This window comes from Oncorhynchus kisutch, linkage group LG2, assembly GCF_002021735.2.
Source record: "Oncorhynchus kisutch isolate 150728-3 linkage group LG2, Okis_V2, whole genome shotgun sequence".
In the NCBI taxonomy this organism is placed as follows: domain Eukaryota; kingdom Metazoa; phylum Chordata; class Actinopteri; order Salmoniformes; family Salmonidae; genus Oncorhynchus; species Oncorhynchus kisutch.
The window spans coordinates 48993249-49020060 of record NC_034175.2 but is presented as its reverse complement, the minus strand read 5'-3'; the positions used below and the strand labels follow the sequence as shown (position 1 = coordinate 49020060).

Here is a 26812-nt window from a genome sequence, read left to right as displayed (position 1 = left end):
TCAATGCAGCAGAACACACAGGAGAAAAATAAATCACACAGCAGTGAAGTTAGTAACATTGGACTGAAAACAGACTCCACTATAACAAATTCTTATTGGTCAAAATGCACCATTGTGACTGCTGTGTAATGATCTGCATAATACTTTATTTTTGAGCTCTGGCTGTCATTTTCATTCAAGTCTATCTGAAAGTCTTTTACAGAACAATCCAGTTCAGCCTGGGGACACAGAGCAAGGTGGTTGAGCCTCTTGCTGAGACTGAGACACAGTGACGCCTCAATCTGTGTGTTCTGCATCTGTCTCTGCCTCTCTCTCTGCCTCTGTCTCTAACTCTGCCTCTGTCTCTGCCTCTGCCTCTGTCTATGCCTCTGCCTATGCCTCTGTCTCTAACTCTGCCTCTCTCTCTGCCTCTGTCTCTGCCTCTCTCTCTGCCTCTGTCTATGCCTCTGTCTCTGCCTCTAACTCTGTCTCTAACTCTGTCTCTGCCTCTAACTCTGTCTCTCTCTCTGCCTCTGTCTCTGCCTCTGTCTATGCCTCTGTCTCTGCCTCTAACTCTGTCTCTAACTCTGTCTCTGCCTCTAACTCTGTCTCTGTCTCTCTCTCTGCCTCTGTCTATGCCTCTGCCTCTGTCTCTGTCTCTGCCTCTCCCTCTGCCTCTGTCTATGCCTCTGTCTCTAACTCTGCCTCTCTCTCTGCCTCTCTCTCTGCCTCTGTCTATGCCTCTGTCTCTGCCTCTAACTCTGTCTCTAACTCTGTCTCTGCCTCTAACTCTGTCTCTCTCTCTGCCTCTGCCTCTGTCTCTGCCTCTGTCTATGCCTCTGTCTCTAACTCTGCCTCTCTCTCTGCCTCTGCCTCTCTCTCTGCCTCTGTCTATGCCTCTGTCTCTGCCTCTAACTCTGTCTCTAACTCTGTCTCTGCCTCTAACTCTGTCTCTGTCTCTCTCTCTGCCTCTGCCTCTGTCTATGCCTCTGTCTCTGTCTCTAACTCTGCCTCTGTCTCTGTCTCTGTCTCTGCCTCTGCTTCTGCCTCTACCAGGGTATCATCCCATCTCATCTGTCACAGCAACGAACAAACACAGAGCCACACCACACCATGCTCTGCCCTGTTCTGGCCACACACACTGGTCCGGATGGGGAGGTGCATATGGGGGAGACTATTACGGAATGAAACACAAAAGCTCCCCTGTACTGTGTCCTAACTACAAATAAAAAAAAGATTACACACACGCACGCACGCACGCACACACACACACACACACACACACACACACACACACACACACACACACACACACACACACACACACACACACACACACACACACACACACACACACACACACACACACACACACACACACACACACACACACACAGAGACTCTGCCTCTCTCTCTGCCTCTGTCTCTGCCTCTCTCTCTGCCTCTGTCTATGCCTCTGTCTCTGCCTCTAACTCTGTCTCTAACTCTGTCTCTGCCTCTAACTCTGTCTCTCTCTCTGCCTCTGTCTCTGCCTCTGTCTCTGCCTCTAACTCTGTCTCTGCCTCTAACTCTGTCTCTGTCTCTCTCTCTGCCTCTGTCTATGCCTCTGCCTCTGTCTCTGTCTCTGCCTCTCCCTCTGCCTCTGTCTATGCCTCTGTCTCTAACTCTGCCTCTCTCTCTGCCTCTCTCTCTGCCTCTGTCTATGCCTCTGTCTCTGCCTCTAACTCTGTCTCTAACTCTGTCTCTGCCTCTAACTCTGTCTCTCTCTCTGCCTCTGCCTCTGTCTCTGCCTCTGTCTATGCCTCTGTCTCTAACTCTGCCTCTCTCTCTGCCTCTGCCTCTCTCTCTGCCTCTGTCTATGCCTCTGTCTCTGCCTCTAACTCTGTCTCTAACTCTGTCTCTGCCTCTAACTCTGTCTCTGTCTCTCTCTCTGCCTCTGCCTCTGTCTATGCCTCTGTCTCTGTCTCTAACTCTGCCTCTGTCTCTGTCTCTGTCTCTGCCTCTGCTTCTGCCTCTACCAGGGTATCATCCCATCTCATCTGTCACAGCAACGAACAAACACAGAGCCACACCACACCATGCTCTGCCCTGTTCTGGCCACACACACTGGTCCGGATGGGGAGGTGCATATGGGGGAGACTATTACGGAATGAAACACAAAAGCTCCCCTGTACTGTGTCCTAACTACAATTAAAAAAAAGATTACACACACGCACGCACGCACGCACACACACACACACACACACACACACACACACACACACACACACACACACACACACACACACACACACACACACACACACACACACACACACACACACACACACACACACACACACACACACACACACACACACACACACACACACAGAGACTTTTAACCACACATTAATAAATGCATAACAATACATGTCTGCCCTCCAGTCACACATTCCATGTCTTAGTCTCTCTCTCTGTTTTCTCTCTCGCTCTTCCACCCACACACACACCCCCTCTCCCCTCCTCCCAGTCCTTCCCCTCAACAGCTTGCCCAGAGAGAGTGAGGTCACATGAGAAAGAAGTGGCGGGGGGGTCCCATTCCTACCCCCTCCCCCTACCTCCCTCCCACACAGGCTTTTCCAGCTCTTCCAGGGAAGGCTCTTTGAACCCAATTCCCATCTCCAGGCACCCAGGCCTACAACAGACAACGCTAGACTCGTCAAGCCCCTGTCGGGGATCTGATGAATGCCGCTCCATTAATTCCTGACTACAGCGGAGTTTGCCGACGGGGCCGAAGGGGTAATACTGTACCTCTGCCGGTGGCATGATGGTTCTGTAGCCACCATGTGACACTGGTGTTGAAATGGGCTGGTGTGTTCACCCAAGGCGGCCCAACCTGTTAGACAGGGGGACCAGCATGAGATGGGAAGGACAGACAGTACATCTCTCTGCCTCTGTGGTGAGCCAGCCCGGCAAGTTGTGATAGTTCCGGATAGTTCTGTGACGCACCAGGTGACACAGGTGTTAATATCACCTCTTCTGTGGGCTGGTGTGTGGAGCTGGTCACCCGAGTCCGACCAGCCTGTTAGTACAGAGGTACCAGCTCCAGTACAGTAGCTCCCTTATAGAGAGTTATCTAAAGCCACTTGAAGGTCCCCCACCGTCAGTTGGCATGAGGCGACAGGAACCCCCGCTGGCCCCACACCTGTCTGCATCACGGGTGGCCCAGACGGTCATACCTATCCAACTCCTCCACCTCAAACACCATTCCCTATCTCCTCTACTCATCCTGCCCCTCTTCCTCCTCTTCTCTCTCTCCCTTCTCCTACCCTCTACCTCCAGACTTCTGTTTATCTGACAAGGTCACAGAACGTGGCTATGGCCTCGTTGCCAGGAACTCTGCCTGGTAGGGAAATATCTACATGACCTCATCTGTGGGTTAGCGCACACACACGCCGGCACGCCCCCCCCCCCCCCCACACACACACACACACACACACACACACACACACACACACACACACACACACACACACACACACACACACACACAGCTCCTCTTCACACCCTGTGCTCAGCACCTGTGACTCATGGGTCCATTCCCCTCTACTTTTCAGTAGCATCACCAGACCAGTGAGATCACTGACAGCTTCTTGAAAATGCAGTCAGTCGCCTCTACGGGAGATAGAGAGATACAGAGTTGCACCCTGCCTTGTGTGTGTGTGTGCGTGTGTGGATGGACAGTCAGGCAAGACTGCTCTGTGCTGGGAAGTCCTCAGGAGGGAGAAGAGAACACTCTCCCTCCCTCCATCCACCCATTCTGTTAAGTCCGTGTGCTGCAGCTCACGCTTAAATAATTTAGATGGGTGGAGAATCAGTGAGTGAGTGCACACGGTCTGCTGTACTGAACCAACACACACACACACACACACACACACACACACACACACACACACACACACACACACACACACACACACACACACACACACACACACACACACACACACACATTTTTAGAACAATACTTTATATAGCTACAGCACTCACATACGTACACACACACACACACCGACGACCCCCATTCCTGCAGCACTTGGCTCTTCCCCCAGGTATTCCAAGCAACATCAAAGATTAAAATAGATTCCGACCCACATTGCATGACAATGGCTCAAGCTCTCCTTCCTGAACACTCCCTCTAACTACCTCTCCAACTACCCCTCCAGCTACCCTTCTAACTACCTCTCCAAATACCCTTTCCAACAACAACCCATCTAACTACCTTTCTAACTACCTCTCCAACTACCCTTTCCAACAACCCATCTAACTACCTTTCCAACTACCCCTGTAACTACCCCTCCAACTACTTCTCCAACTACCCCTCCAACTACCTATCCAACTACCCCACTAACTACCTTTCCAACTACCCCTCCAACTACCTTTCCAACTCCCACTCCAACTACCCCTCAAACTCCCCCTCCACCTACCCCTCCAACTACCTTTCCAACTACCACTCCAACTACTCCTCTAACTACCCATATATCTACCCCTCCATCTACCCCTCTAACTACCTTTCCAACTACCCCTCTAACTACCCTCCAACTACCCCTCTAACTATCTTTCCAACTACCCCTCCAACTACCTTTCCAACTACCCCTCCAACTACCTTTCCAACTACCCCTCCAACTACCTTTCCAACTACCCCTCCAACTACCTTTCCAACTACCCCTCTAACTACCTTTCCAACTACCCCTCCAACTACCTTTCCAACTACCCCTCTAACTACCTTTCCAACTACCCTCCAACTACCTTTCCAACTACCTTTCCAACTACCCCTCTAACTACCTTTCCAACTACCCCTCCGACTACCTTTCCAACTACCCCTCCAACCCCTCCCCACAACTACCCCTGTGCTGATGTCACAGTGCCAAAACAACCTCTGCTCACTTTGGCCCTATTGTAATACTATAAAAAATACCCCCTTCCATCTTTCAATCCTTCCTTCAGCGTTACCACTGATTTGACTTGACAGAAATGGGTTGGTGCAGGCTAAGAATTGTACTGGAATCCTTGGGTTCAGCTAAATAACAATGTTAGATCAGTGAATACTTCAAGGAAGGGAGAAGGGAAGGATGAATAGTCAAACAGCATTCCTATATGAAATATTCCAACAAGGTCCTGATTTTTTACTGAAATGGTGCAGGTGTTGAATTCACAAGTACAAAACCAGGAACATCAAGAGAACATGAAACTTCTCACAGCATTAGCAGCCTCCCATGACTCCTCATCACTTTTCAAGAAGTGGCATGATAGGAAAAAGAGCACAAGATTGAAAACGACTCTCTCTTTCTCTCTCCCTCTATCTCCCTACAATCTTTTTTCTGACAAAGAAACATTCTCTCCCTGCGTCTCGACGAGCACAGGACACATTTCCAAGGTCGTTGTGCTCCACATGTGACCCATTTACTGGGCTGGCTGCTCCTCTCCTCGCTCGCAGACCGCATGGGATCCACCACGTCAGTAACACACAGACCATACACGCATTAACACACACTATTTGTCATTAGTCGCAGGTAAAGGTGGTTCATGCTTACAGCTCATTAGAACAGGCCTGGATCTGAGATAAAGAGAGAGAGAGAGAGAGAGAGAGAGAGAGAGAGAGAGAGAGAGAGAGAGAGAGAGAGAGAGAGAGAGAGAGAGAGAGAGAGAGAGAGAAAGAGAGGTACCATACTAGAGCCAAGTCTATATATGGAGTACAGTACAGTGTGCCACCTGCCGCAACAGCATACACACAATGCCAGGACGAAGGGCTTCAAATAGAGCCCCAAAAACAACATGGAGCTCCCTGACGACTCGACAACTGTCGCCATGGCGCCGTAACCACAGCAACTGTAAAAGCGTCCAGTGGGTTGATGAATGAGCGAAAGGAGGGTGAGGAAGGGGGTAAGGAGGGCTGGGTTTTCTGAAATGAGGGGGGAGGACGGAGGATGAGGGAGGAGGCTAGAGGGTGAAGGGGGGTCAGTGGGTATCACAGGAAACAATGTGGATACCCTCAATGTCACACTCACAACCTTGTGAGCCCGCACAGCACACATACTTCCTGTAGCTCAGTCAACATCCTCTACTCTGCAGATGATGTCATATAGACACACACCATAACTCATGCACACACGCACACACACCAAAACTCATGCATGACTGTGCACATACACATCACTCTGCAGATGATGTCATTTGAATCTCCGGTTCATCTTTCTGTGATTAAAAAACAAATATATATATATATTTAGGGCGTAGATCAGCTTTAATATTGCAGATAGATTGTAGCTTCCATCAATGTAATTGTCTGCATCATTTCCAATCCCCCATATATAGAAATGTTATATATATATATCATTATTTCCCCCTAACCCTACCACCCCTCCCCAAATGACATACTATCTACATTTTACGGACACAGTGTAGTTTACAATAGTTATCTTTAGTTTGTTTTTAATTCCACCCTTCAGTTCCACTCAACCCCTACCATCTATCTCTGAACACCATCCAGTTTGATTTCTATTTGCCATATATATTTGTATCTGTTCTGTTTCCCAAAAGTTCTGAACCTATATACATTTTACAGACACAGTATATTTTACATTAATGATCTTGTTGTTTTTAGTCTCATCCTTCCTTCTAATGTGAGTTAACACTAGTGGGAAATGGCAGTGGAAGAGCTCTGTTTCTCCCCACTACAGTGAGCTGTGCCAAAATGAACAACGACAGGCTCCACGGGCCGGGAGTTTCACAAAAAGCACCAGTCCCTTGACTGCCGGCCAGAGGGGCATCTGCCCTTTTTATTTTCTCGCCATCCATTTGCTGGGTAGAGCAGCTAAACTCGGGCTCAGTGCTGTGAGAGCAAACTGTGCCAAGCTTTGTGCAGAGTACAGAAGGAGAAAGAGAGAAAAGGAGGGGGGGGGGGTAGAGGGAGAGGGAAAAAGAAGAAGAGAGAGAGGGAGAGAAAAGAGAGAGTGAGAGAGAGGAAGCAAGCAGCCAGAACCAAACCAGGCTCTGACACAATGGGTGTCTGGAGCTCAGCCAGGTCACTAGGCCATCAGTAACACAAAACAAAGCCCTCTCTCTCTCTTTCCCTCTCCCTCTCTCTCTCTCACACACACACACACACACACACACACACACACACACACACACACTAGGCTAGCCCTCTACCACACACACATACCATATGCATATTCCATGTTCTCTTCCTCATAACTGCCTTCATGAACACATGCACAAGCAATCACTGCACATACACCCATTATGCTTTTAAAGTTAAACAACCAGTGTATGTGTTCTTATGTAGGTATGTGTGTGTGTGTGTGTGTGTCTGTGTGTGTGTGTCCAGCGGGCACGTTTCAACATCCACCTGATATGAAAACAAACAAATGAGCTCAGCCCTGCCCGCCCTGCAGCCTAGCAACAGGTGCACGACTACGTCTGTTGTGAGTTAGCATAATCAGCTTTACTCTCATCTGACTCTGCACTGACTGGAAACACTGTGTGTGTGTGTGCGTGTGTGTGTGTGTGGTGTGTGTGGTGTGTGTGTGTGTGTGTGTGTGTGTGTGTGTGTGTGTGTGTGTGTGTGTGTGTGTGTGGTGTGTGTGTGTGTGTGTGTGTGTGTGTGGTGTGTGTGTGTGTGTGTGTGTGTGTGTGTGTGTGTGTGTGTGTGTGTGTGTGTGTGTGTGTGTGTGTGTGTGTGTGTGTGTGTGTGTGTGTGTGTGTGTGTGTGTGTGTGTGTGTTTTTGTCTGTATACTGTTGCTACAGAGTAATTTGAGAAAGAAAATACACCCTGACCTCTATTGAATCTAAAGAGTACTTCAGGATAGAGCCAGAACAATCTCTTAAAGGTGAAAATGTCTGTGGTCAACATTGACTGTCAAATAAAATGAAATCAAAATGTATTTGTCACATGCCCCGAATACAATAGTTGTAGGTAGACCTTACAGTGAAATGCTTACTTACAAGCCCTTAACCAACAATGCAGTTTTAAGAAAATACCCCCAAAAAGTAAGAGATAAGAAAAACAAATCAGTAAAGAGCAGCAGTAAATAACAATAGCGCGGCTATATGCAGGGGGTACCGGTACAGAGTCAATGTCAATGTGTGGGGGCACCGGTGTGGTGTCGAGGTAATTGAGGTAGTATGTACATGTAGGTAGAGTTATTAAAGTGACGATGCATAGATGATAACAGAGAGTAGCAGCAGTGTTCTGGGGGGGTTGGGGGGTAATGCAGAAAGTCTGGTAGCCATTTGAGTCTAATGGCTTGGGGGTAGAAGCTATTTATGAGCCTGGACTTGGTGCTCCGTTACCGTTTGCTGTGCGGTAGCAGAGAGAACAGTCTTTGACTAGGGGGGCTGAAAATTTTTAGGGCTTGTTGGTTGTTGTCCTTACACCACACGGTCTCATCTCTGTCAGTGATCAGGCCTCCCACTGTTGTGTCATCTGCAAACTTAATGATGGTGTTGGAGTTGTGTCTTGCAGTCATGAGTGAACAGGGAGTACAGGGGGGGGGGGGGGGGGGGGCTGAGCACGCAGCCCTGAGGGGCCCCCGTGCTGAGGATCAGCGTGGTGGATGTGTTGTTACCTACCTTTACCACCTGGGGGCGGCCTGTCAGGAAGTCCAGGATCAGTTGCAGAGGGAGGTGTTTAGTCCTCCCTCTGCGATGAGCTTTGAGGCATTATGGTGTTGAACGCTGAGCTGTAGTCAATGAACAGCATTCTCACATAGGTGTTCCTTTTGTCCAGGTGGGAAAGGGCAGTGTGGAGTGCAATAGAGATGACATCATCTGTGGATCTGTTGGTGTGGTATGCAAATTGGAGTGGGTCTAGGGTTTCTGGGATAATGGTGTTGATGTGAGCCATGACCAGCCTTTCAAAGCACTTCATGGCTACATTTGTGAGTGCTACGGGTGAGTGCTGTAGTCATTTAGGCAGGTTACCTTAGTGTTCGTGGGCACAGTGACTATGGTGGTCTCCTTGAAAAATGTTGGTATTACAGACTCAGTGAATGTCAGTGAAGAAACTTGCCAGTTGGTCAGCGAATGCTCGGATTCCACATCCTGGTGATCCATCTGGCCCTGCGGCTTTGTAAACGTTGACCTGTTGAAAGTCTTACTCAGATCGGCTGTGGAGAGTGTGATCACACAGCCGTCCAGAACAGCTGATGCCCTCACGCATGTTTCATTGTTACTTGCCTTGCATAAAGGTTATTTAGCTCGTCTGGTAGGCTTGTGTCACTGGGCGCAACATAGTCTGTAGGGGAGCATTAGTGTGTATGGAGGCAGATCTACATGGACACTTCTATGTTTATATTTCCATATGGAGGTTGTCAAGAATGGCCTTTATAGAGAGGTAAACTCCAGAAAGTCAAGTTCAGAGAGAATGAAAGAGAAAGAGATAATTATAGAAAAGGGGGAGAGAAAGAGAGAGCAAGAGACCGTTTGAAAATAGAGGCAGACGGAGAGAGTGAGTTAAAGAGAGGGAAAGAGAGAAAGAAAGAGAGCGAGAGAGAGTGAGTTAAAGAGAGAGAGAGCAAGAGGGAGAGAGAAAGAAAGAGATGCAGAAAGACAGAGAAAGCAGCGTGGGAGGCCAAAGCACCCCTCCCAACCCCATGAGCTGTTGAATAAACATGAGACATCTCTCTCTATCTCTCTCTCTCTATGCAGAAATGCCCTTCAGTTCTTTGTCTCTCCCACTCTCTCAGCTCTCTAAGACACCTCTGAAGCTCAGCTTAGAGCTGTTTAAAAACAACAAGGACACCATTATCTATTATTTATGACTAGCAACGCTAACGCTCTCCTGCTCTTTATGTACATGGTGCTCAGGTGTGGAATACAGAGTGGTGGATTCTGTTAAACTACATAAAGCATACCCAAGGAGAGGGAGAGGGAGGTAGTGTGGGGCTATGAGAGAGAGGCAGAGAACCAATGAGGATTCTGGAACGAACGGGAGAGTAATGCCGTGACTTTCCTTGGTTTCCCCAAATGGCACTCACTGGGTGTGGATTGTTTTCTATTACTTTGTGTGAGTTTGTGAGTTGGGTGTATGTGTGTGTGAGTTTGTGAGTTGGGTGTACTGTATGTGTGTGTGTGAGTTTGTGAGTTGGTTGTATGTGTGTGTGAGTGAGTTTGTGAGTTGGGTGTATGAGTTTGTGAGTTGGGTGTGTGTGAGTTTGTGAGTTGTGTGAGTTTGTGAGTTGGGTGTATGTGTGTGTCAGTTTGTGAGTTGGGTGTACTGTATGTGTGTGTGAGTTTTTGAGTTGGGTGTATGTGTGTGTGAGTTGGGTGTATGTGTGTGTGAATTTGTGAGTTGGGTGTACTGTATGTGTGTGTGAGTTTTTGAGTTGGGTGTATGAGTTTGTGAGTTGGGTGTGTGTGAGTTTGTGAGTTGTGTGAGTTTGTGAGTTGGGTGGACTGTATGTGTGTGTGAGTTTGTGAGTTGGGTGTATGTGTGTGTGAGTTTGTGAGTTGGGTGTATGTGTGTGTGAGTTGGGTGTATGTGTGTGTAAGTTTGTGAGTTGGGTGTATGTGTGTGTGAGTTTGTGAGTTGGGTGTATGTGTGTGTGAGTTGGGTGTATGTGTGTGTGAATTTGTGAGTTGGGTGTATGTGTGTGTGAGTTTGTGAGTTGGGTGTATGTGTGTGTGAGTTTGTGAGTTGGGTGCATGTGAGTGTGTTGGTGTCATGGATCCCTCCGGAACTATCATTACGCACACCTGCCCCCTATTCCCACTGATTAGTACTTGTATAAATGTGCCCTTTGGTTTCCATTGGGTTGTCGATTATTGTTACTAGGTCCGTTGGTGTGTGTGAGTACCTGTGCTGTGTTTTGGGCTTTCGTGCTCTTGTGGATTGCACAGATGATTACGTGTCTCGTCCCGTGTGTTAATCATTGTGAGAGTGTGTGATTTATTCGAGGTGCTCCTCTCTCTTTTGTTTGAGTTTCTCCCCTGTGTTTTATTACGTGTTTGTTATGTCTTTGTCCTCGTGCCTTTACACGGCACGCCATAATTTGGGTACAATAAAAAAACTATTACGCATTCTTGCGCCTGTCTCCCGAACATTTCTGCCAGTGTGTGTGAGTTTGTGGGTTGGGTGTATGTGTGTGTGAGTTTGTGGGTTGGGTGTATGTGTGTGTGAGTTGGGTGTATGTGTGTGTAAGTTTGTGAGTTGGGTGCGTGTGAGTTTGTGAGTTGGGTGCATGTGTGTGAGTTTGTGAGACGTAGGAAGGAAAAATGACTGGCTCCTCTGTGGTTGTTAATCAAAGCCTTGAGTGGAGCAGCAGAGCAACCTCTCTCTCCATGGACTGAGGAGAGACACACAGCACAGCCTCATGCATAAAGATGTAGCTGTCGCCGGGCGCATCTTTCTCGCTTTCCTCTCTTTCACTTCCTCTCTCTCTCCCTCCTTGTCTCTCTCTCGACTCCTCACTCCCACTCTCCTCCATTCCCCCTATCCGTCTCCTCTCCTCCTCTCAATGGGCCCAGAGGGCTGACAGTCACTTGAGAAGCTCCCAGACAAATGAACCACCCTCATCTCCAACATCACCTCTCCCCTCATCCCTCTCTACTCTCCTCCTCCTCACCCTGCTCTCCCACTCTCTCTCCATCTGAGGCTGTGAAAACCTCTTGATCTCCCATCAGTGTGCAGACATCCAAATGCAATCATATGTAGAGGGCACAGTGTACCTTCTACTCCCTGAGTTATAACAGCTCACAGTGTGTGTGTGTGTGTGTGTGTCTGTGTGTGTGTGTGTGCGCGTGTGTGTGTGCATGTGCGCATGTGTGTGTGTGCCGGAGTATGAGTCACGTTATGTGCATGTGTGTGGGGGTGTAGGTGTGTGTGTCAAGTGTGCATGCGAGCATGTGTGTCTGTAGTGTGTGTGGAAGTCTGTGTTCCTAGCAGTGTGACCAGTTCTCTCCCAGTGAGCAGCAGGCTGTAGACCTGGACTGTCCTTGGTCCTGTATGTGTGATGTTGTCATGTCAAATATAGATACCGTGTAGCTTCACTCCCCCAGTTACACTGTATACTTCAACACCTTTAGCTCCATTGTGCTGTTCCAAGGAGGGCTAGGGTCCATTCATTTTCAATTCAATCGATCGCAGGGTCAGGGTTGATTCCACTTCCATTCAGGATTGGAAATTCCAGCTCAATGAAAACATTAAATACTTTAGATGGCACTTTCAATTCTGGAATTGCTGTTGACTGATTTGAAAAATGAATTGACCTCAACCCTGGCTAAACCCTGTTTTTTAAAGTCACTTGGCACCTACAGAGTGAAGTAGTTTCAACACCACAACATTGTGTTGTTTGCCCTTAAACAAAACCTCAGCAGTCAGCCAGCCATTACGGTAGCTTCCTGCCAGTGATGCTGGCTGCGTCCCGAATGTCACCTCATCCCCTAAATGGTGCACTACTTCTGACCAGAACTCTATGGGCCCTGGTCAAAAGTAGTGCAGTAGATAGGAATAGTGACCATTTGGGCCGCCCCCGCTGTCCTCGCAGCCCTACCCTAACAGAGGATCACGTGGCTTGTTTGGATTGCAAATTGATCTGTGTGCTCTCTCTCCTTCGCCAATGTGCTAATGATTCAATACGGCCCCTGTAGAGCCCCTGAGCCTGACACATACAGTACAGTACAGACCGGGGCTAGCCTCCCTCTCACCCCTGCACTGTTTGGGAAGTTCAATGACTTTCCCTGTCCAGTCTGTCACCGGACAAAATAGATTTCAGACGCAAAAGTAGAACTGTTTGAGGCCATGGGATTCATATACAATCCTATATGCTAGCAGAGCTAGCAGAGTGAACCAACCATCCAAACATCCATTTGATATAAAGGTAAATCCCCTCTAAAGTATGTAATCTAATCCTGCAGAGCGAGCAGCGAGTTCTCCAGTCTGTAACCTCTATATGGCACACCATTCACCCTTGAAGATCAAGCATATAGCTTTACACACTAAGCTGTGGCTCTGGGAGACCAGAGTCAGACTACTCATTTATATCAAGTTCATTTGTTTCATTTTCCGAGAGCCAGTGTACTTATTGTGCTGTTTCATAACTAATATACACTCCATTTTTAGCGAATGGCTCATTCAGTCTGTGTGTGTCCCAAATGACCGGCCCTGGTCCAAAGTAGTGCACTATGTAGGGAATAGGGTGCCATCTGGGACGTAACCTGTGTCTGTGGGCTGGGCTAACCTGCCTGCGGAATTATGTGCTCTCATGAGCTTGTGTCTGATATGAATGGTTTCTGATTAAGAAGCCAATATGAATTAACACAAAGGAACAAGGAAATGAGAGAACAGGAATACACTGATTACAATGACTAAGAGTGTTACAACATCAGCTGTTGGAGGATATATCTCCACTCTATGAGAATTGATTTTAATCGATCTTACTGAGTACTTCTCATGTTAATGCAGAGTAATGTTTGTTTTACAATTTCCTTTCTCTCTGTCCGTCTCCCTCTCTCTCTCTCTCTCTCTCCTAACAGTAAACATTACACATACAGAAGTTTCAAAAGAATAAAGACATTACAAATGTCATATTATGTATATATACAGTGTTGTAACAATGTACAAATGGTTAAAGTACATAAGGGAAAATAAATAAGCATAAATATGGGTTGTATTTACAATGGTGTTTGTTCTTCACTGGTTGCCCTTTTCTTGTAGCAACAGGTCACACATCTTGCTGCTGTGATGGCACACTGTGGAATTTCACCCAGTAGATATGGGAGTTTATCAAAATTGGTTTTGTTTTCAAATTCTTTGTGGATCTGTGTAATCTGAGGGAAATATGTGTCTCTAGTATGGTCATACATTTGGCAGGAGGTTAGGAAGTGCAGCTCAGTTTCCACCTCATTTTGTGGGCACATAGCCTGTCTTCTCTTGAGAGCCATGTCTGCCTACGGCGGCCTTTCTCAATAGCAAGGCTAATTGTCTCTCTCTCTCTCTCTCTCACTCGTTGTCTATTCAGCTAAAACAATCTTCAAACAGATTTTATGGTGTGACTGTCACATTTCATAGCGCCGGTATAGTGGTGGGGTCAGGTGAGATGTGCGATCTAACCAGCGCAACATGAACTTAACCACACACACACAGCGGTGCTTCAGTAAAAAGGGTCCCCACTTCAAAGGGAAACCTGCCTCTCTCCCCCAGAACATGAAAGGCCCTATTCCCTCCCTCAGACTGAAGCCTAATTGCAGTCAGCTGCTGATGGTGTGTTGGCTGTGTTTTGCTGAGAGAGACGGGTGTGTGTTTGTGGATGATGGGTGGATCCATCCAGGCTTAGGATGAGTCCAGAATGGCACTCTATTTCCAATATACAATAGCACTACTTTTGGGCTTTGGTCATAGGGCTCTGATTAAATGTAGTTCACTATACAGGGAATAGGGTGCCATTAAGGATGCACTCCTAGTATGCACACCCAACACAGAAATGCCCAGCCAGCACAAAAAGCCATTACACCACAGAAGGATACCACAGGGCCAAAGTGTACTGTGTGAAAGCGTACCTCACACCCAAATGTACCCAGTTCATTTTGTGTTCTAAATGGCACCCTTTTAGGATGCAACCACTGAGTCATCCCTCGTCACAGGAAGTGAGGAGATCCCCTATGGCCGCGTGTGTGTGGTTGTGTGTGTGTGTGTGTGTGTCTGTAATAATGCTGATCTCTTTTATAGGGAAACAGCAGGGGAGAGGAGCTTGCTCACACAGGAAATGTGCAGTACAATAGGCCTGGCTTTATGGCATTATTATGGCATTACACAGCTCCCTGCCAGCCACAGCTGATAACAACAAGAAGCATGACTCAATACTGTCTGCCCTACCCTGCCCTGCCCAGCCCTGGCTGGGCCCACATCCCTTGTAAAGCCTGGCATCGTTCAACAACGCCATATAAATGCGACATTCCAACAAGCTGAGAAGGAATCAATTGTAAGGTTCTTTAATCAGATCAGAAATGGCCATTAGAACTCCTGTCTGTTTGGGGCTGGGCCATAAAGTGCATCAGTGATAGATAATAATGCATAGCATGTTAATAGCACTTTCTTTAAACCCGAAGATGCTGACCAGACAGTAATTTGACTGGAATCAGTCTGTGGGAAAAGAGGTGGTGGTATTACTGTAGTTCTGTCTGTGTAGGTTAAGTTGAGTAATGCAGACCTTAATTCACCCACCCACAGACACTGTGACATGTGTATTACAGGGCACTGATGATGACTCAGTGACAGCTGGATTGTTGCGGTAACATTCCACAGAGGAGCGCTGAGCTCCGCCCTCAACTTCTGACCACTTATCAGCAGTGCAGTAATGAGAGGGCTCTTTTTCAAAGAGGCATAATCATGTTTTAAAATGAGATGGAACTTGTCTGACTGGTTTCGTGGTAAACTAGCCTCCTGCATGGTCCTCAGACAACTACTCAGTGGAGCGCTGGAGTGGTAAACTAGCCTCCTGCATGGTCCTCAGACAACTACTCAGTGGAGCGCTGGAGTGGAGTGTGGAGTTTGAGTGTGGAACTGTTGATTGAGCCATAAGAGTGCAGTTTCACAGTGAAGAGAAGAGTAGTAGAGGAAGTACGCTAAGTGGTTACAACAGGGGGAAAAAGCAGTGTGTGTGTGTGTGTGTGTGTGTGTGCGTGCGTGCGTGCGTGCGTGCGTGCGTGCGTGCGTGTGTGTGTGTGTGTGTGTGTGTGTGTGTGTGTGTGTGTGTGCGTGTGTGTGTTTGTGTGTTTGTGTGTGTGTGTGTGTGTGTGTGTGTGTGTGTGCGTGTGTGTGTTTGTGTGTGTGTGTGTGTGTGTGCATTGTTGCATGTCTAGCCCCTTCACACACAGCTGTGGAAATATAAAAACGTATCAAAACAGAACCAAAACACAGCACAATATGGCTCCAGCACTTAAGCAATCCAGGTGTTTCCACTCTCTCTACGCCGCCGTCCCTATTGCTAGGGGATTCCACCGGCTTCCCGCCCCACCTCCCCCTGCCTCTCCCTGGGCTCCTTAGCACGGCAAGCCAGCCTCCTGTGATCATAATCCTGCAGCTTTCCCCGGAGCGATCCCCCGTCAGAGATCAGGGGGCTGGTTGGGAATGGGATGTGATGCTATGGAGGCCCCCTCTTCCCCCCCTCTTCCTCCCCTCTTCCTTCCCCTCTTCCCTCTCCAGTGCTTAGCCTCTCTGCTGTGAGAAACCAGCTGCACTCCACTGTGGATTACATAACTGTAAGTGTAGTTCTGGCAGACATAGCCCAGAGGAAAGGAGAGGAGAGGAAGGGAGAGGAGGGGATGGGAGGGGAGGAGGGGAGGAGAGCTCAACACATCACAGACTGGACCGGACAGGCAGGCAGGCAGGGACGGCAATAAAAGCTGAAATTTAAAGCAGGCTGCTCACATAGTTCACTGTTCACAGGGATGCTGGGAGGTAGTAGTGGGGGTAAGGATTCTGGGGGTCTGGGGGTGGTGAGTGGGGTTCAAATAGGCCTCCGATACACGTACGTAGCCCAAATCCATCTGAATCCATTTTGAATGGTATTGTGCTTTCTCTACTCCATTACCCTCCCTCTCTCACTCTCCCCTCTACCACTGCCACTGTTCTGAGAGTTACTGGGCTGTGAAATGCGAAAAACTGCTGCGGCGAATATGCATGCATAGCAATTCATTATCTTGTCAAACTTGGCTTCCCCAGGCGGCCGGGCCGGGCTCAAATCCCTGTGTTAGGGAAGAGAGAGTCAGGCATGCTGCACCGGCTGTGGCTCTGGCTGTGCTGTGGATGGCTGGCTGGCTGCCTGCAGCCTTTACTCTGGAGGACAGGATTGGGGGAGAATAAGGGGGAGGAGGACCAGTTCACAAAGCTGCTGGGATCTGGTCTGTAGGTCAACCAGCTGCCTGGGAGAGAGAGGGCAGAGAGGAGGGAGAGGGATAGAGGGAGAGGGCAGAGAGGAGGGAGAGGTATGGTGAGAGAGGGCAGAGAGGTGGGAGAGGAATGGAGAGCGAGGGCAAAGAGGAGGGAGAGTGGAGGGAGGGAGGGAGGGAGGGGCAGAGGGGGGAGAGGGATGGAGGGAGAGGGCAGAGAGGAGAGAGAGGGAGAGAGGGAGAGGGCAGAGAGGAGGGAGGAGGGAGAGGTATGGAGGGAGGTATGGAGGGAGGGAGGGAGGGAGGGAGGAGGGAGGGAGGGAGGGAGGGAGGGAGGGAGGGAGGAGGGGGAGGGGAGGAGGGAGGGAGGGAGGAGGGAGGGAGGGAGGAAGGGCAGAGAGGAGGGAGAGGGAGAGGGAGAGAGGGGGAGTGCAAAGAGGAGGGAGAGTAGAGGGAGGGGGCAGAGGGGGAGAGGGATAGAGGGAGAGGGCAGAGAGGAGGGAGAGGGATGAGAGCGTGCAGAGAGGAGGGAGGGGGATAGAGGGAGAGGTCAGAGAGGAGGGAGAGGGATGGAGAGAGGATGGAGAGCGGGCAGAGAGGAGGGAGGGGGATGGAGGAAGAGGGATGGAGAGAGAGGGCAGAGAGGAGGGAGGGGGATGGAGAGAAAAGGATGGAGAGCGGGCAGAGAGGAAGTAGGGGGTGGAGGGAGAAGGATGGAGAGCGGGCAGAGAGGAGGTAGGGGGGTGGAGGGAGAAGGATGGAGAGCGGGCAGAGAGGAGGTAGGGGGTGGAGAGAAAAGGATGGAGAGCGGGCAGAGAGGAGGTGGGGGGTGGAGGGAGAGGGCAGAGAGGGAGATGGAGAGTGAGGGCAGAGGGAGGGGGGCAAAAGGCAGGCAGAATGGAGGGAGGGCAGAGGTAGGGTGGGAAGGATAGGGATGGAGGCAGAATGTAGAAAGGCAGAGGACAGATGAAGGGAAAGGTGTATAGAGGGGATGGATGGAGGACAGCATTTACGGTGAGGCTTGAAAACAACCACTCTGTGATTAACAGTGATTAACAGAGGAGTTTCTTGGCAATTTCTCGCATGGAATAGCCTTCATTTCTCAGAACAGGAATAGACATGAGTTTCAAGATAATAGTAATTTGTTTCTGGCCCTTTTGAGCCTGTAATTGAACCCACAAATGTTGATGCTTCAGATACTCAACTAGTCTAAAGAAGGCCAGTTTTATTGCTTCTTTAATCAGGACAACAGTTTTCAGCTCTTTTAAAATGATCAACTTGGATTTGCCAACACAATGTGCCATTGGAACACAGGAGTGATGGTTGCTGATAATGGGCCTCTGTACACCTATGTAGATATTCCATTTTAAAAAATCAGCCGTTTCTAGCTACAATAGTCATTTACAACATTAACAACGTCTACACTGTATTTCTGATCAATTTGATGTTATTTTAATGGGCATAAATGTGCTTTTCTTTCAAAAACAAGGACATTACTAAGTGACCCCTAACCTTTGAAAGGTAGTGTAGATATTTTTTATTTAACTGGGCAAGTCCGTTAAGAACAAATTCTCATTTACAATGACAGCCTACACCGGCCAAATCTGGGCGAATTGTGCGCCGCCTTATGGGACTCCCAACCACAGCCGGTTGTGATACAGCCTGGATTTGAACCAGAGTGTCCGTAGTGACACCTCAACCACTAAGATGCAGTGCCTTAGACCGCTGAGCCACTAAGGATTCCAAATATTAGGGAATTGGGGCGATTACAATACCAAGACCAGCCACACTTTCACATCATTATGAAGAGTTATTTATGAATCTTTTCCCTCAATTTCTCAGGCCAAACATGTATTTCTGCCATTGCTCAAAGGGTTTTACTCACAGTGCAGGACTAGCTACATATGTAGGATATTATTTTGACCAGTTTCTCACAGCAGGAAAATAATCCTGCAGCAACAGGAAATGTGAATTATTGTGGGTATTATAATTAATGGACATTTTTGTAGGCCTTGATACATTTTTAGTTAGGGCAAATCAAGTCTAAAATGTTGAGGTGGAAATGAAAAAATTTAGAAGTCTTTATAAACGTAGAAGACACTAGATACAAGTTTGCATTCCTGCTGTGAAGGACATTTCCTGCAACAACAGGGTGATCAAAGTAAGATTCTAAATCTGCATTTGCATTTCAATCGAACACACACGGCCTGTGATCTAAAAATACCTCCCAGTGAAAACAAATCAATTAGAGAGCATGCTTCAAATTCCTGAAGGTACTGAAATAGAAGCTCTGAAAACAAAAAGGAGGAGATAAAAAAGAACGCTGCAGCCCAAAATGTGAGAGACGGGACTGCAAGGCATGGCGGGGAGAGGGAGAGAGAGAGAGCCACAGGGTGACCCATTTTCACTGCAGCCCACAAATATATGGGTGCTGTCTGAGAAGGAGAGGACACATACCGCCTGAGTGGCAAAGAAAAACAGACAGACACAGACACTGACACTGACAAACAACCAGACTTACAGCCAGCCAGTCAGCCAGACAAGCAGACAGACACTCATACAGACTGAGAGCCAGACGAATAGACATAGCCAGCCAGCCATCCAGCCAGCCAGTCAGCCAGACAGATAGCTAGCCAGACAAACAGGCAGACAAACACAAACAGACATCATGTCTCCCTCTCTCTCTAATTCTCTCTCTCGCTGTCTCCACACTGTGTCTCAGGTGAGGCTGGTTAATTGGACGAGGTGTCTCACCTGGTTTTAATGGTGTTGTTTACTTCTCCTCCTGTCTCAATCCCCAGGCAGACCCACCTGCTCTCCAACATGCTCCCATCACAACCTACTCTGCAGCCAAAGACGAAAATGTGTGCGTGTGTGTGTGTGCGTGGTTGGTTAGTGGAGGGAGACGGAGACAACAGGGGCCCTCTTGGTGCACAAACATACGCTCTTTAAATTAACCCCCCTCACGGGTCACTGACTAAATAATCCCTCCCTTTCTACAGAGGACGAACAGAAGAGAGATGATTACAGTGGGCCGCACTCTCTCTCTCTTCCCCCCTCTTTTTCTCTGGTCCCCTGTCTTTCCAGCCACCTCTCTCTTTTACCTCTGTCTCCTGGTGACAGTGAGAGATAGTTCCTTTGTTCAATCCAGGTGAGAGAGACAGCCAGCCCAGCCAGCAGCAGTGTGTTGTCTCCACAGGGACTCAGAAGAGAGAGAGAGAGGAGAGAGGGAGCCCCATCTTCAGCCTCAGCCCTGGCCCCAGCCTAAGAGCACTGAAACTCAATTCACCCATATCGCATCCATTAAGGCCTGATTCATGCTCTGCTCACTGGGGGCCTGCAATGGCCATCCATCTTGTCTCCGGGAGGAGCAAGGGAGGGAGGGAAGGGTGCCTGTCGTTTACCTTCTCCTGCCTGCCTGGCAGATCTAGGGCCATGCTAGACAGAGTAGACGTTATCCTATCCTATCAAGACATCCTATTGCACCAGTAAAAATATTAGCCAGTTTTAACGGCGTCGAGCAGAGTACGCCGGTCACACTAGAAAAAACTATTTTATCTACCTGTCCACCCAGGCAGGACAAGGATTTGATCAACTCTCACTCATTTGCCTTCCCCCCTCCTTTCCTCTCTCGCTCATACCATCAAATAGGACTTTTATGGTTTGTCCTTCCAAGTGATGTTTTTTCTCTCTGGCTCTGTTTCAAATGGCACAATATTCCCTACATAGTGCACTACTTATGGGTCTGGTCAAAAGTAATTCATTTTATAGGGAATATAGTGCCATTTTGGAGCAGCCTCTCTCTCTCTGGCTGCTGGCAGTGGCCTAGTGGCTCCATTTCCTCTGGACAACAATGAGTAAACACATCTAGCAGAAAAGCGGTCGACCGGGTCAGAGCCACCCTTCCCCCCAACCATCTCTTTATTTACTTTTCCTCTCTCTCTATGCATCTTACTCTACAGATGTAGGATCTTAATTTGATCACTCTTTTTGTTGTTGCTGAGAATTTTCCTGCACAGCAAGAAATGCAAACTTGCAGTGTATTCAAATTTTTAAAAGGCTTCTAACATTTGTAGTTTCCACTTTAAAATGTTGGACTTGAAAGAAAAATGTATCAATCCCATACAAAAAAAGTATATACTAACTCACATTTCCTGTTGTTGCAGGATTATTTTCCTGCTGTAGCAAATTGGCGCAAATTAAGATCCTACATATGTAATCCTCTCTATTTTTCTCTTTTCTATTCCTTTCTTTCTTCTCCTCTCACTCTACATTCTGAAAAATGATTCAGGTGGTTAGTAAATGATACTTATAACTGTAAAAATCTAATTATTTTACAGTTAAAAACATGTGTTGTCATCTTTACTTAAATATAATGAGTTTTTTTACTCTACTTCACTTGTTCAACCAAACCCCCAATGAATTCAACATAAGATAAATGCATAATCTAAACAACTATTTGTGTGTAAGAACAACTACAAAGAAAATTGTGTTTAACTTTTCATAATATCTCCTTTCAACTTAAGAATTTAAATTTTTCCAACAACTTGCACTGTGGCTCAGTTTCAGAGGATTGTGGTTCATTTTTTGTATTTCTTTTTTTTTTTACAATACTTTTACACAATGTTGCATGCATGTTTGAAGAATAAAAAGCACATTTCTATATTAGTATCAAACAGTTTGTTATGCTATGAGGTGTAATGGATCATGATGAACGGATATCAAAATAGTTGTTCAAATTGACGTTCAATGACGAGACCACCCATTCTCATTCTCACCGTGAGTAAGATCACACGTGCCACTCTGACAAAGGCCAAATACTTCAAGCTACAATTCTTGCAGCTTTACCTCCAGTTAGTGTTAGTGTAGCAAGCACTGCACTCAACAACTCCTGCTTAAGGGGATAATAATGTCAAGAGATTACATACATAAAGCCATGTTTAACACTAAAACAGGATCAATGACAGTAACTAATCTGAAAGATTAAGTATATCTAATCAACAATAACAGTTCATTTTTTAATGCTGAACTTAATATGTTAGTGTTTGTGAAACACTACAAGTGAAGTACTGTATATTATAAGTCAAAATACATCATATTGGAAAGATGTAGAACTAGCACAATATTTTTTACAGAGTATTCCTCTGTAAGACTTGGAGCAGGTCACTGCTAGGTTTGAAGAAGGCTACAGTAGGTGTCTGGCTATGTGTCTGGGCTCCCTGTACTGTTCCTACTGACCCCTGGTGCTCACAAACCTATCAGGAGGCAGGCCTGGCAGCCATTACTAACAACATGGCACCATGCTGTCAGAACCAGCTAGGCAAACACACATCAGTTAGGACATCTACTTTGTGCATGACACAAGTAATTTTTCCAACAATTGTTTACAGACAGATTATTTCTGTCTGTAAATAATAATGACTCATTATTTGAGTCATTGGAGGTGTACCTATGGAAGTATTTCAAGGCCTACCTTCAAACTCAGTGCCTCTTTGCTTGACATCATGGAAAAATCTAAAGAAATCAGCCAAGAACTCTGAAAACAATTGTAGACCTCCACAAGTCTGGTTCATCCTTGGGAGCAATTTCCAAACACCTGAAAGTACAACGTTCATCAGTACAAACAATAGTACGCAAGTATAAACACTATGGGACCACGCAGCGGTCTTACCGCTCAGGAAGGAGACGCGTTCTGTCTCCTAGAGATGAACGTACTTTGGTGCAAAAAGTGCAAATCAATCCCAGAACAACAGCAAAGGAACTTGTGAAGATGCTGGAGGAAACAGGTACAAAAGTATATGGCATTATGAGGGAGGAAAATGATGTGGATATATTGACGCAACAACATATTGAAGCAACATCTCAAGACATCAGTCAGGAAGTTAAGGCTTGGTCGCAAATGGGTCTTCCAAAATGACAACGACCCCAAGCATACTTCCAAAGTTGTGGCAAAATGGCTTAGTCAAGCTATTGGAGTGGCCATCACAAAGCCCTGACCTTAATCCTATAGAAAATTTGTGGGCAGAACTGAAAAAAATGTGTGCGAGCAAGGAGGCCTACAAACCTGACTCAGTTACACCAGCTCTGTCTGGAGGAAACGGACAAAATTCACCCAACTTATTGTGAGAAGCTTGTGGAAGGCTACCCGAAAGGTTTGACCCAAGTCAAACAATTTAAAGGCAGTACTACCAAATACTAATTGAGTGTATGTAAACTTTTGACCCACTGGGAATGTGATGAAAGAAATAAAAACTGAAAGAAATAATTTTCTCTACTATTATTCTGACATTTCACATTCTTAAAATAAAGTGGTGATCCTAACTGACCTAAGATAGGGAATTTTTACCAGGATTAAATGTCAGGAATTGTGAAAAACTGAGTTAAATGTATTTGGCTAAGGTGTATGTAAACTTCTGACTTCAACTGTATGATGTGCAACAGCATTGTGACAAAAAGGCAATGGGCCCTGTGTTTGTCAAGGCTGTTAATTGACACAAAAAGCGAGTAGGTTATGTAAGACAACAAAGAGAGGGAATGATTGAGAGACAGCCAGGAAAGATAGATGGAGCAGACCCCTCTGTCTGTCTGACAGCAAGCAGCCAATTACTGCTGAAAGTGGCGGGATGGGCGCTGCCAGACCACAGCTTTCCATTAGCACATGCCAGCCAACCCTGTGTGTGTGTGTGTGTGTGTGTGTGTGTGTGTGTGTGTGTGTGTGTGTGTGTGTGTGTGTGTGTGTGTGTGTGTGTGTGTGTGTGTGTGTGTGTGTGTGTGTGTGTGTGTGTGTGTGTGTGTGTGTGTGAGTGAGTGAGTGAGTGAGTGAGTGAGTGAGTGAGTGAGTGAGTGAGTGTGTGCAAGGGAGAGAGAGAGAGAGATAGAAAGGGAAAGAGAGAGAGATAGCAAGGGAAAGAGAGAGAGAGAGAGAGAGAGAGAGAGAGAGAGAGAGAGAGAGAGAGAGAGAGAGAGAGAGAGAGGAAGAGAGAGAGAGAGAGAGAGAGAGAGAGAGAGAGAGAGAGAGAGAGAGAGAGAGAGAGAGAGAGAGAAAGAGAGGCTGTGTGAGGGGGGCTCAGGGGTTATGCTGGATCCTTTTCACACTCACACACCAGCGATTAATAACCAGCCGATCTATTCCTGCAGTTGAGCACATGGAATGGCAATGAGTTGGGGGAGACTACCAGTCAGCCCGAGCCCAGCCGGTAAGTGCAGCCGTGCGCACAGCAGCGTGAACCTCTAGTGCAGACTCATAAGCGCTCACCTCACCACGCGCACCGAATAAGTAACACTGGCTGAGCACTCAAAAGCACACTAGTTTCAATCTTTAAAATAATCTCATTCTATGAAATGACACACCTATTACTATATTACAACCACCCCTTTCCTATAACCTGATAGCATCATTATACAAAATGGAATAGTATCCATTCGTGAATCAGTGTCAGTAGCCTAAATCACACAAATATATTTGGTGACTGGCAGTAGCGTTGGCACGGGTGACTGCTTGGCCATGTGCATGCCCTGTGTGCTCACTGTGCCAGTGCCAGCCCTTCGGTTGACTTCATTCTAATAAACGAGTGGTTAGCCTATGTTGAGCGCGACATGTCACAACGCCACAGAGACAAATACAGGTGGATCTCCTTTTACGTCTATCCAGCAACATCACAGGCTTCACCCGGCACATTGGTGAGATTGGATGTATAGTTTTGTTCCAAACCAAAAGCCCCGTGCTTTCCGTTTAGGCTACTATTACACGCACGCACACACACACACACACACACACACACACACACACACACACACACACACACAATTTCCCCCACGCAGCCTAGCTGTTAATCTTCCTCACCCACATATTCTCGCGGCTCCGTGGTGATAATATATTATGGATCACTATAGGGAGTCGGTTCTCGTACCAACCGGCTGAAAACACCAAGTAATCTGACAGATGCGGATGCATTATTTAAGAACAAGTCTCTTGTTATTAGTCAAGTCTTCATCTTCGATGCCCAAATTGCCCTGCTCTTTCCCAAATCGCATCTGACAGACGTGTAATTAGTGTGTGTGTGCCACGAGCTCTCTCTCTCTCTCTATCTCAGGTTGGTTTCCATTATTTATGAATAAAACAAATATAACGACTGACAGACGGCCGTATCGATCCGCGCTCGGCATTCTCTATAATCAATAGCCTACACTAAAAACGACAGCAATTAGAAACATCATCACAATGTTATTAAAACAGTGTCTTGTGCTTAAAACCAAATTATAGCAGTATTACTATGTAAATAACAAGAACAATGCAGACTTGTCTGCAACAAGCCATTGCTTGTCATTCATTGCAGAATAACACTATCACAATCGGCAAGCGAGATGCAATAAAGATCCGTCAGAATAACAGAGCACAGCCAGACAAAGTAGATAGTATATTATGGGTTTGGAAAATAGCGTACGTTAGTGGAATGATGGACACAGCGGCGTCCATATCAGTCTTCTCTACACCATATTGCCTGCGGATGTGATCAAGTTGAGATTGTTTTCGTGACAGGCAGCATGCGCTGGGCTGGCATGTAAGCGCCGCAACTCGACAGCTCTCTATCTCCGGAGCGTAACCACAGCGTACAAGTGACGATTTACAAATTCTAAGCTACCACAGTAAAAGTAAAGACAGTTATACAGTGAAGGAAAAGCAGTAAGTCACCTGCTGCCAGTTCTCCTCCAGCGAAGGCATCGCAGAGAAATAGCCAGTATCATGCACGAGTTGGAGTTCCTGAAAAATACTGTAATTCGCCAACACGTCCATGTTGATGCGCGATTTGAAAACAATTTACTTTGATCCACTGGAGAAAAAAAAGAACCCTACTTGTGTATGGTAGGTCTAAGGGGTTAACAAAAAAAATGTTATTCAGATACTCCTCGTGCGTCTGTCCGTGCACCAGAAAGTATAGCTCTATATGCCACTGGAACCAAATAATACGCACAATAGCCACTATAAAGAAATATAAAAATAATAGTTGAATACTGTGTCACTGAATTGCAATCCTTTTTCTCTGGTGCTAACTATCAGGTCTTCAGTCCAGGAGTGGGATGCCAACTCGGTGACTTGAAACGTCCATCTATTTCCGCATTACCAGATTGCAATCTTCGCTCTATAAATTCCAGGTTGCTTTTCCCCTGGCTGCCGTGGCTTCAGCAGGCGACTAGCTCGGGCTAGCTGTCTAGTGAGCGGATCGAGCCAAGGGACTCGAAGGGGGGAGTGGTTTGTTGTCAATCAATTCCGTGCGTGACCATGTAAGGTAAATAGGGTTGACGGACCTCACTGGCGTCCAATTAAGGCGGCGCTAAAATAGGTAAAAAGGAGGAGTTAGAACAAATGGCGAGCCGGTATTGGCTCTGTGTAGCTGTCAGTCTGGCCAAACATGGCAGTGAAAGGTGAGCTATTTTTAGATGTCTATATAAATGCAGCAGCATTTTTCCTTCACTCAGTTGAAGTCCGTGGCCGAAGAGGAAGCATATGCGAACCTTTCAGACGTCAAAATACCTCATTTTAAACACATTTAATACTCCTAAAGCATGTTTTCAGTGTAGCCTAATTAATTCTATTTTTGTCGAAACGTTAATCTTAAACGACGGTTTTAGTGGAAGAAGCGTTCGGACAGAAGACCAACAGGGACTGTGAGGTTGTGATGTAACAGCTTTCCCAACACGACATCGCTCCTAGGCGACTTCTCTTGTTGTTTGAGGTTGCAGGCTTTTACTAGAAACCCGCTGTGTAATGTTGAACTCAGCGTGTGGACTATTTGTCTGTAGCTTGAAGGAGAAACTAATACAAGTCCAATAGCCTACACGTTTTTCTGCCCCTTAAAATACACACGAAACCTTATCAAAACTAATCGTAAACGTTTTTATTATTATACAGTACTTCTTGGTCATATGGATTGTGAATACTTTCACTATGAATATGAAAAG

The 26812-nt window shown here is 46.9% G+C and overlaps 1 protein-coding gene across 1 annotated transcript in view; it reads right to left on the bottom strand.

Moving 5' to 3' along the window:
- LOC109904369 (Krueppel-like factor 7) overlaps positions 1-26072 on the bottom strand; it is a 73032-nt gene extending 46960 nt beyond the window's left edge. Inside the window, exon 1 of the mRNA XM_031796390.1 lies at positions 25545-26072. Coding sequence (XP_031652250.1) covers positions 25545-25646 — 102 coding nt within the window. The 5' untranslated portion in view covers positions 25647-26072. The remainder of the gene's footprint in view (positions 1-25544) is intronic.
- Positions 26073-26812: the final 740 nt, after the last annotated feature.